General features: G+C 37.5%; 1 protein-coding gene across 1 annotated transcript in view; it reads left to right on the forward strand.

Annotated features, from left to right (window-relative positions):
- Positions 1–3,256: 3,256 nt before the first annotated feature.
- The window catches only part of TSHR (thyroid stimulating hormone receptor), a 45,826-nt gene continuing 36,892 nt past the window's right edge, over positions 3,257–12,190 (forward strand). Inside the window, exon 1 of the mRNA XM_042814083.1 lies at positions 3,257–3,420. Coding sequence (XP_042670017.1) covers positions 3,257–3,420 — 164 coding nt within the window. The remainder of the gene's footprint in view (positions 3,421–12,190) is intronic.

Genomic DNA, 12,190 nt, shown 5'->3' on the forward strand with positions numbered 1-12,190 from the left:
TGGCTACTCCTGATAACCTTCTTCTCTTCCCATTGCTTGGAGATGACATCCAGAACAAATTGTTCCATCACCTTTCTAGAGATGGAGTTGAGGCTGACTGGCCTGTAGTTTCCTATATTCACCTTCCTGTTTTTGAAGACTAGAGTGATACTGGCTATCCTCTAGTCTTCAGGTACCTCTCCCATTTGCCAGGATTTTTCAAAGATGTTAGAAAACAATTCAGCCATTTCTCTCAGCAGATGTTGGTGCGTCCCATTGGAGCCCATGGATATACGTGCATTGATTTTGGCTAGATGCTCTCTGACCAGATACACCTCAACCAATGGAAAGTCTTCCTCTACCCAGACTCTCTCTCTTATCTCCAGGGTCTGGGATTCCTGAGGGCTAGTCTGAGCAATAAAGACTGAAGCAAAGAAGAGATTCAAAATTTCAGCCTTCTCAGTGTCCCCTGTTACCAAGGCACCCACTTCATTTAGTAGGGGACCCATATTTTCCCTAGTCTTCCTTTTACTGTTGACATGCTTAAAAAAACCTTTCTTGCTATCCTTTGCCTCCTTTACAAGGTTTAATTCTAAGAGGGCCTTACCTTCCCTCGCTGTATCCCTGCAGGGCCTGAAAACACTCCTTTATTCTTCCCAGGTGGGCAGGTCCCCTTTTCCACATTTCATGGACTTTCTTTCCTTTCAGTTTATCCATGAGATTCTTGTCCATCCATGCTGGCTTTTCGCCACCTCATCCTTGACATTTCTTTGGCCTAAAGCCATTCATTGTTGATATTTTTTACCTATTATTAAGAGCTGGGAAGATATTTATTCCTTCCATTAACACTTGGACTACTGTGGTTGCCATGGAGCAGCTGACATACCAATGCTTCTGTTGCCAGTTCTTGTGCTCTTACTTTTCTCCCCACTGAGTAAAACTTAACTTTGCCTCAGTGACTGAGGAATGAAACAATGTAGTCATCCTCTAGTTTAAGAGCCCGCAGCAGAATTACTACAGATAGCTAATAGGAGGTAGCTTATTAGTAAAGGTAAGTAACATAAAGATATCTTTTGTACACAAAATGAATAAGTATGATCGGGTTTATGAAAACCTACTGAAATGACTCGAGTCAAGGGACTGCCTATTGTCCACCAAAAAAACTAATATTCTTTTGCTTAGTCCACGAGGGAGAGTTTTCAAGAGAGCACTCACAGTAGGTTACAAAATATCACTCCATCAGTGCTACCTTTAAAGAGGGAGTACAGGTCCCCACTCTCTTCATCTCACTGGTCCTTGTTTGTTGTGAAAAACGTGGACTCTTCCGTAGTACCCTTAGTTGCATTGGATCATCAAGAAGGTTAAAAGAGGACAGAGATTAAGCTGGAAGTGGAATTTAATGCTACAGCTCGAAGTTGACAAGCTGCTGCTGGACAGTGTCAGGCAATATTTTCTGTGTAAAAAAAGATGGCTTTCAACTATGGCTCTTAGTCACTGCCTAGAAATTAAGTGTAGTATAGACTCATGGCAGCTAAAAGCATTGATCAAGATAAGACAGAGATCTCTCTAGTGATCTCTTCATTTTGCTAGATTATTTTGTTTTCCTCTGTGTCAGGCTGTGTCAATCATTTATTTCCCCAAGTCAAAAGGAACTAAGGAACTGAGATTTTCATGTCCTGTTGCTAATACAGAATGCAGCATCCCTGGCACAAGCCAGCTATTCTAACAGTAAGAACAAGAAAATCAGCAGAGAAGTTTGATATTCTAGAAAAATTCTGAAGGCAGCTGAAGCATGCTGAATATTTCAACACATGGTATGTTAGAAGAAGTTGGCTAGTGGCTGATTACTGTCTTTGGATAAAGGGCTCAAGCTGAGCCTAGCTTCACTTCAATAAATTTTATTCTTGTTTCATTTTTTGCTGTATCTATATTGCATTTCTAAAAATTATGACCATGTCTAATTTCTTACTGTGAGCAGGTTACTTCTCTCAATTTCCTCCTTCCTAGACGGTTACAAACACTTTTTTTTGACATTTGGTTGGCATTTTTCTTGTTTTGTGCACAATATGTGCATGAAGAAGGAAAAATGACTGGCATTTAGACTCAAAAAAAAGAGAGTAACAAGTATTGAGGCAAAGAATTAATAAATTTTATTTGAGCTGCCTCATTGAATTCAACAGTTACATATTTATATTTTAAAAAATATTTGTTTTTAGGAAGCATCACGTGTGTATGAAGAAAGCTAGAATTAATTTAGTATTAACCAGGTCTTTTCAGCTTTCATTATGTCTGTCAGATGCAGGTCTGACTGCTGTGATGTCTGTGCACTTTGTAAATAGTGTCTCTACCAGTGACCACTTGAAACAACAGTGGTTCTAGCTTGTTTATCTCAAGGTTGGGTATTTTTTTTCTCATCTTATGTGAAAGGATTTTATCTTTTCTGGAATCTGAAAAAAAAAAAAAAAGTTTGTCTTTCCATTTTGCTCTCTTTTATCATGTAGCTTTCAAAATCGCTTTTTTCAAATTTTTAATGCTGTTTTTATCTACTTTACCATATTTATTTACATATTTACTTTACAGATAGGGAATTTTTATTTGGTGAAAAGCATTGGATTGTTAAATGGTTAAGCTTGGAAGGGGCCTTTAAAGATCATATAATCATTTAATTACTAAGGTAGACTTCTAAGACCCAATCGTCTAAGTCCAGCCGTCGACCCATCAGCACTTCGCCCACTAACCACGTCCCTAAAATCAACCATTCAAGCTCTAGCTGCTCTTCCAAGCGACTCGGTATTGCTCAGAACAGTTCCTCTCTGCTGCAGAGGTGCTGGAAAACGAGTGCGGCGTCCACAAGTCACTCCGCCGCGTTAGAAGACAGCTCGACGACATCGTCCCGCAGCCGACCGCGAAGGCGAAGCGGCGAGGCCGTCCGGTGCCGGGCATTGCCGCGCAGGGCAGCAGCGGCCGCCGTCGGCAGGTGGCCCCGGATCCCCGCGGTTGCGGGAGGCTCTGCTGCACCGGAGAGCGGCGGGAGGGGGCCGGGAAGCGGCTGCCCCGCGGGGAGGGAGGGGGTGGGCATCGGGGGCCGGGCGGGGTAGACGGAGCTCTCTCCGTGCAGCAGGCGAGCACGGTTCTGAGAGCCGTCCGCTGGTCCCGCTGCGGGAAGGGGCGGGTTGTCCAGCAGAGGTGCCGCCTCTCCCGAGCTGCTGCTCTCGGTGGGCTGTGCCCTCTTATCTCCTCTGGAAGCGAGGGGCAGAGTGGGAAAGGGTGGTGAAAGATGCTGTGGCTGCCTGTCGCCTTCCAGTTGGTGCTGGTGCTGTGCAGCCAGGGCACGGAAAGGTGCCCGTCAGCCTTCTGCGAGTGCTCCGACTGGGATGACTACAAAATTACTTGCAGGGACATCCACTTCATTCCCAGCCTTCCAGAGGACACTCAGACTCTGTGAGTAAGCTGTGGTGGGTTAGGAGAGGTACGAGCTTGTTGCAAATATTCTTATTTTGCAAGCATGAGATGCTCTGAGTAAATGCTCTGTGAGAGGCGTCAAGTGGGAAAGTGCTGTAACTCACTTGGGCAGTGAAACACGGTGGGAAACAGCAGTGAAGAGAATCTATGTGTGCCTGGCAGACCTAAGAAAAGTGCCCCTCAAGCCTTACAGAGCTGTGAAAAGATTCTTGATTGCTGGACTTCAACAGTTCTGGGTATGAGATGGTAAATTTAATGGCCAGACTGTGTGTGAGCAAAGAGGGGAAGACTGGATTTTGTATATCCTGTGTATGGAGGAGGAGAAAGGGTAGATAAAACAGTTTTAAATGCAAAAAGAATAGGACTTTTATGTACCACCTTGCAAACAGTTTTCTGTAAGTTTCTGAGCACTTTCAGCATCTTTGTTGAAGCCTGACAAAAAGAATCCAGGGGTGCCAGTAATCCCAATGTATTGATTGGAAAATTAACTACTTCAGAAATACAAGTGTGGAGAATGTAATACTGCAGCAATTTTGGGACGTGCAAAAGTGATAGACATTTCAGACATTTCAGAGCAATTCAGGTACCCAGAAGTAGTGTTCAGTTCTATTCACATCTGGATTCCTGCTAACAGTCCAAAGTATGTCATGTGCCCTATCTGTCAGCTCCATATCTGTGTATGGGACAGGAACTGTGGGGAAATGGAAATGACAGAAGTCATCTTTAGCGAAGTAGCTGAATGACTGTCTGTCTTTTACTTTCTAAGTCACAAAAAGTTTCTAGTCTCCAAGAGGAAATTCATTTGTTAGCAAATCACTTTCCAAACAAATAAACTTTAACTCATTTAACTGTAAGATAAAACCATTAGAAGTTGATTATTTTATGTCTTTATAAATATTCTTGGAACTTTATTTTAAAAAATGAGCCATTAATATATTTGAAGGTATTTAAATGGGCATTTGAATTTTTTAACACCTAACAGTAAAGGCTTAGCAAGTTAATCACTTATCTGGAAAGACAGAGAATAACGTCTTGATCTATGATGTTTACATTGCTTATGTATGACTTTTTGGATTGTTTTGTTTTTATTTTGTTGTGATGTTGCTATTTGGTGTCTTTTTTTTTTTTTTCCTTCCTTTCTGGATAGTACAATGCAATTATGCAAGTATTGCAATTGATAAAATTTTAGATTAAATATTTTTAAATTTAGACATTATACTTTTGTGCATATGGTTTATTTATCTTCAACATGCAGTAAGGTTACTGTATGTAACCTACAGTAGGTTCCCTGAAATCTACCATGACAAGGTAGAAAATAAAGCAGCTTCAGTTTATAGGAGAAATATGCCTTCGCATAGGCTTTTAAAATAGTTGATAGTAACAATGAGATCACATAATGGAATTGGATGCTTTCTCTGGAAATGCTAGTTTGAGGACTGAGAAGTACACTCTCTGTACACAGCTTCAGTGGGCTGTTGCAGTTCTAGGGATATAATTACTAGTTTAAACACTAAGGAACACAAAGATCATATGCTGCTGTTTAAAAACAAAATAAAACAAGAACATACAGTGAAAATTTTATTTCCATGAAAAGAAAAACAATTCTGCTAACAACAATTGTAATTTTATGTTGTGTAGTAGAAAAGGTAGAACATGGAATGTACAGCCTGATTTGAAAATAGATAAGAAAATTCTCCAAGAAAATAAGGAAAACACAGATCTTTTCAAGGAAAAAAGGGCCTTTTAGAATTTGGTTTGTAGTTTTCTCTCTGGATCAAGAGTGCACATTTTCTCTCTATTATCTGAATGACAGAAGTCTGATGTATATTCTGTTGTCTCTCGAAGTAACTTTTCCTCTGTATGTCTGAAATCTTGAAACAGCTTATTTTAAAATTTTCTTTTGTGGCCATTCAGTTTTGTAGAACTTGTAAAAAAAAAAAGAAAACAAAACAAAACTGGGAGACTGTAGTGAATCTAGGAATGCTTTGCCAGTTTTCAAGACGATAATTCTTTTCAGTGCATGGGATCTTGAAACTCCAATTAAAGTTTCATTCCAATTATTCAGTTGGGGCTGTTCTCATTTCTCGGTCCTACTTCAGGTGAGTGGTGTGAGCTGTTTTTGTTTTTAAACAAGTTGTGCGTCTAAGAAATTACAAAAATTGTATATTTCCAAATTCAGCTAGTGAAAAACTGTTGTGAACTTCAGCCAGGAAAGAGTTTTGGTTTTAAACCTATTTTAATTAATTTGTCTAAATGCAGTTGATGTGGTTGCTTATCCAGAGTGGCTGAGTGCACAGATATTTTTCTTGGAGTTGCTTTTTTTTTCTGTACAAGATTTCAAGATTTCCTTCTTTCCCCTTTCCTCTTTCCTTTTTATCTATCTGTGTAGTGTAGACAGACCTTGCTTCGTTGGTTGATGTTGAGAATTATATATCCATACCATGCTATTGTAGGAAAGCAGGTCTAAGCAGCATTGAAATATTCTGCTAAATAACATGAAATTAGGTATCAGTTCTTTCATGATAGCTGTATTTTCACATCTCTGCACAGCTGGCAGCTGGCCTTGTCTGGCCTCACATTACCCCATTCTGGCTCTCAATTTCTTCCATCCATGTCCATTCTTGGCTCTACTCCTCCTTTACACCATGGCAGGATGTATATAGTAATGACGAGATCCCTGTCCCAACCTCACAGTTGGCAGTGCTTTTCTCTTTCACTAGCACAGTGCTAGGGCAGAGCACTTACTGTTAGTATCACCTCTTCCCTGATTCAGGTTGCTCCTAGTTCTTTCTCTGATTTTTCTAGTAAGGTACATGTAGATATCCTGTAGTCATGATGAACAAGATGCCATAAATTCATGCCATTTTTATATCCTGTTATTTCTCCTTTATAGTCTACCACCAGCAATTACAGGTAGCTGAAAAGAGAAATCTTACTATTCCCCCTGAGAGAGCCTAATTGCCCTTAAAGTAGAAATTACACAGATCAATTATAGGGTGATTGAAACCCATAGTTTACTGTTTGATTTTCTTTTATTTCCTATTTAATATGCTATGGTGGCATTGATTTTAAAGCCAAGAGAATGCTTTTTGGTCATTTGTTCTGGCATTCTGCATGAAAAAGATCATAAAACATCCCAATAACTACAGATAATTAGAGCTCTTGCTCTTTTGTTTGTTTGCTTCTTTGTTTAGAAAAATCATCTACTGATCTTAAAATAATATTAACATTAGTCACATACAACTCTTGACAAATTGTTCAAATGGTTGAGAATCCATGATTTTTTCTATTTTGGCTACTGTTGTGTGGCACAAAGAATTGCACTTAGGTATTGAATTTTTCACTTTCAATTGCCACTACTGAGGTGCCAACCTCTCCGTATTGACTCCAAGAAACTCAGGCTTCTAATTTTGATGCCCTGAACTGCATGTAAGGACAGTGCCAAAACTACCCTAGAGCAACTAGTTGGAATAAATTGTTTGTCTCAGAAGATGAAAGCTGTGTATCTTTGTGCCACCAGACATTTTGCATTCTTCAACACACACACACACACACGCACAAAGATTATTTGTATTTGTTTTCAGTAGAAATTCAAGCAGTTCTGAAGTAACTTCCTGTGTAATTTTTTCTAACAGTCCTCTAGTAAATCTTACTAGTATTACAATTGACTTTTTTTATATTTTTCTATGTGTTCATAATGTTTGTCGTATGTTTAAAAAAATAATAATAAAAGGGGCTTCAGAGATCTTTCTGAATTTTGAAGTGTTTCTGGTCATTTACAGATGCCTCTAAGATTCTTTAGGCTTGTTTCATTTCTGTACGTATGATCGCAGCGCAGAGGTTTTCTTCATCTCACAAAGCCAGATGTCACTTTTTAGTTTGTATAGAACTGCAGGAAAATCCTTAAGTGACGTTTGAAATATAATTAATAACTAAAGCATGCTGTTCTGTAATCTTTACTCAGCTGGTTAGATTCCAATCCTTATTCCCAAATAAACCTACAGTGATTTCAGTAAAACTGGTCTTTACTGGAAATGCAGCTTACCGTATCTACTTTTTAATTCATACGTCTTAAAAGAAAATGAAATAAATGAGAAAAAAAAATGAAAAATAAAAGCTGTAGCGTATGCAAATGGTTGGGGAGTAGGGCTAGCTGGAAAAAAAGACATAATTTTTAGTGGATTTAGATGAATATTTTCACTTTCTGTGCATCTGTACTGAAAAGGTAATGCTGTAGCTCAGAGTTGTGATTTTCCAGTCAATACAGATGTACTTGTTCAAAATTATATCAGGAACAAAAATCTGGTTCTGAACTACACAGATTCCAAAGTTGTCATGAGGATCATCTCAGCCTCAGCTGCACTGATAGATCCATGTGCACATATGACATAATATTGCAATGGAGATAGCCTCTGAAGATATCCATGAAGAATATTTTCTTTGTAATTGTCTTTACTCATAAAGAAGAAATAAAATTATTTCCTGTTTTAGCCTTTGTTTGCTCTCTTGCTGTGACAGACACTTCCACTTTTCCCAGATTGCATCTTTTCTGATGGAAGAAGGAAAAGGAATTTCGCCATTGCCAAGCTTGTGCAGGAACATTATATTTTGTATAGTTTACATTACCACTGTGCAAACTCCCTAATTAAATGTGCAAAGATACGACTGCATATTTAACATGGAGTCTTTTTATACGTGGAGTCTTTTGATACTGTTTTGGTAAATATTTCCTTTCTGACAAACATGTCTGACTTCAAAGAAGTTTACTTCATTCATTCCTGAGGGAAATTGTATGTACTGACCCTTTAGAGTGTCCTAGAACATAACAATTTTAGAATTATTTTACAATGGATATAGGAATGACATTATGAGCCCACTCTTTTATCAATTTTCAAAGGTCATGGTGAGCAAGGGAAGTTCATGATGTCTGAAAAAGGCAAACATCATGCTTACCATTAAGACTAACAGGAGGATCCGGGGAAACAAAACTGGTGACTCGTATATATGTATGTACTCTTGAACATCCTTTTTCGGTTGTTATATATGCTACATTTTCAGTTAGGATCTACACAGTGGCAAAACAATTATATTTGTTTTGTTCTTTACTTCTATCTTAATAATCCCCAACATTCATTTAGCCTTTTTGACCTTTGCTGAGCAGCTGGCAGCAATTACAGGCACTTAGTGGTCCTCTAATTAGAAACAATGGTAGCCAGAAATTACAGTCTGTTCTTCTAGGAGATAAACCTCATCTGAGGTTTTCTGAAATTTCACATTCCCATTTGAAATTTTTTTAAGGCTGTTAATAGACTCTCAACTTGCTACTTTAGAAATGCATTTGGAGTGTGTTCCTGTGCAGCCAGAGCGAGGCAGGGGGCCCTTTTGAGCAGTGGGCTGCAGAGGGGCACACAGTGCCAGGTAGAGCCACTCTAGAGCTGGCCAGAATAAGTCACTCTGGTTTTTACAAAGCATTTGTGTGCGAGCTGACCAATAAAAAGCTTTCTGAACAGATGTTACTAAGCTTACGCCAGGACTTTTAGGAAACTATTATTCAATCTTTATGTTTAAGTATCTCACTGTACATTAGAAAAAATAGCTTATATTTCCTATGCTGTGACACAACCTTTCTTATAGATTGCCATTCAAAACATCAGTTTTCATTAAATTACTAAAGGTAATTGTTGTATATTTTGTTACATTTGTTCTCATTTCAAAACAAACTCAAAATAATTCTGTAACAGTAATCATTGATGCTCTCATTAGATCCAGGCAGATCACACACTGCCTTGAGATCAAGAGAGAACTAGTACAATTTTAGCATATGTCAGCAGCTCATTATCCATGTTGAAATTTAAATTGCAACAAATTCACTCTAGGTGCTATCACTGTGCTTACTTCAGTCAGGAGCATTGGATTTTCCAGAATCCCAAATATTATTGCTTCTCATTGTCTTGGTTAAGGTGTGAGGGCCCTGGAAGGACTGCAGAATCTTAAGTAGAATAAAGCCTGCTGGCATAAAGTGGGATTTTTACATATATGAACATTTTTATTTCTTAAGTAAAATAAGATTTTTTGTGCTCTTTAAAATGTTGGGTACAAATTAAGAGACACATAAATGTAGCTGACAACTTGCTGTGCTATTAGAAGTCTCCAACTTAATTTCTTAGGGATTTTTTTGTTATTCTTCGATGTAAATCCTGTAAATATTGAGGATGTCTGAGGGCTGAGTCCAGGAGAACACAAAAACACATGTTTAAAGTTAAGATTTTGAGGAACTGAAATTGTATGCTGTACTTCTCATTCCTGTTCTGGTAAATCAGCACTTGACAGTAGCCTTTCTGCAATACATGTGAAATTATTCCATTATAGGCGTTCAGATTTCTTTATAACATTTCCTGAAATGATCCTGTTTTCAAAACATAATCACTTATTTTTTAAAAACTGTGTTTAGATTCTGTAAATGCATGTTATGGTAATACCAAACATTTATTGATTTTGCAAATACATAAAACATCTGTGTGAGTCAGATTTGTGAAAAGTTGCTTTCTTAACTGATACCAACGGAAAAGGTACTATTCTTAGCTGTTAGAAAAATACTCTGTAAACATCTCCAAAATAGTTAGAGCATTTTCTGATCTTTAAGCTTTTTCTTTCCTTTTAGATTTATATCAATAAACTCTGTTCCTCAGTCCAGGAGAAAGTTGTTGTGTGCATCTGAAGAGGAGTGGGTTGGAAATTAAATGTTAAAAGAAAACAGTGTAATGAAAACTGACTGCAGCAGCAATTCAAGGTTCAGTGAACTGTATCACTTACAGAATCAAACTGCTAAACATCTGAAATATTTTCTGAAGTTAGAGTTTTCGAGCCAGGGCGTAAAAACCTATTTGAGATGATCACAACTAATTTTCATTTTAGACGAAGAAAAGACAAAAATTAGTTTCTACTGCCAAATTACCCTTGTCTTTTGTAATCATGTGAAGCACTGTCATTTAAATAAGCCTCTTCTTAACATCTACAAAATAATCATTTGTAATCTTTCTGCTTTTGTGTTAAGCAAACTACATATATAATTAAAGCATACTGAGATAATGATTATTTTTACTCAGAATAGGAATGGTTCTTTTTTTGCACTTGAACGTTCCTAGCACTGGCTGTGGTTCCATGCCATTACAAAGGAAGTCAGAATGATGCAAGGAAATATAAGAAATGGGGGGGGGGGGGAAGGGGGGAAGGGAGAGGAAGGAGAGGGGAGGGGGGGACAATTCCAGTATTTCTTGTCACCTACTCTCACTCATTCTTATTCTTCATTTGGTAGTTGAGATGTGTATGTGTTGCAAAGCAGTTCATAGTTTGAAAACAATTTCAAGAACCCTGAGACCATGTTTTGTTTATGACTTATTCTTGTCAAGTGCAAAGTTACTATATTTACTTACTTCCATTAAGATGGTGAGATTACAGAATGCAATGCCTTTTAAAGAAAAAATATGTAGTCAAATTTAATAACGTGAATGAGATTTGAAAGAAAATTTCAAAAGCACAGATTTATGTAAAATGCAGTATTTGGAAGCATGTTACGTTGCACTTAAAATTAATTAAATGAGAACACAAACTGAGCAAGAACAAGTTCAGTAATTATTGACTGGTATTTTCTGCTTGCTAAATATTAGTAAGAAAGGAACAAGAAACCAATTCTTGTCTGTCTGACAGCACCCCTATGCATCTTAGTGTATAGGAAGAGGATATGTAAGCTATAAGAACTTATTTTTCACTCAGAATGCTAACCAAACTCTGACCAGAACACTTCTGCTCTGGCATTTCTTCAATTTTTTAGGGTTGTTCAGTTCTGACATACAGTTTATGACATTCCTTTGGACTTCTGCTTAACTGTGGGAAAGCAGCTATGAAGTCCTCTACCGAATTCCTGAGTGCTTTCCTCTTTAGCATTACTTTGCTTCGAGTCTTTTTGACAGTTCTACCGCGTCGTATGTAATACTAGGGTTAGACACTAGGTGGTAATCATCTTCTGGTCAGATAAGTGCATTTCACGTTGTGACTTGCCTTTTCATCATTGTTTTTGCTCCACTGGAAGACTACTATTCACTTATTTCAGAATAATAAAAAGAAATGTCGTTAAAATGAATAGTTAAAATTGTTAGAATGAAGCAAATATGAAGTGTTAAAAATGAATCGTTAAAATTAAGCAGATTTGCATTAAGTCTGAGTTCTTCACAGTCCTTGAACTTGCATTCCTAGTAGTCAGAAGCAGGGTTGTTCTTGTGCAGGTACAAAATATTTTAAAGTCTATATACTTTACAAACCAAAACAACAAGAAAATAAACAAACAACAACAACAACAACAAATATAAAATGAAATTGGTTGGTTTTTTTTTTTTTTTTTTCGCAATGAGGAGTAACTAGGCTTTTCCCGAAGATTGTTTTGGGACCTCAAAGGAATCAGAGAGGGAGGTGTTTCAGTCATTAGTTGGATACAAGTAGCCTAATGTCTTTCTTATGAGTTTCTTTCAGGTTTCATTTTCTTAATAGATGTGATGCGAAGACTTTCAGGGACATTCAGAATAAACTTAGCTGCAAATACAAAAGGAGAAAAAAAAAAATTTAACACTTCAACTAGATTAGAAATCAGAGACCTGTAAAATGAAAAATGCAAACTAAATGCCATCATATAAAGCTTAAAATGTTTTACTGAAATATTTTATTGCTATTTTAAAAACAACTTATGTAGTAGAAA

Source organism: Centrocercus urophasianus, unplaced genomic scaffold (assembly GCF_019232065.1).
Source record: "Centrocercus urophasianus isolate 14NV4802_14NV808 unplaced genomic scaffold, USGS_Curo_1.0 seq_14, whole genome shotgun sequence".
Classification (NCBI taxonomy): Eukaryota; Metazoa; Chordata; class Aves; order Galliformes; family Phasianidae; genus Centrocercus; species Centrocercus urophasianus.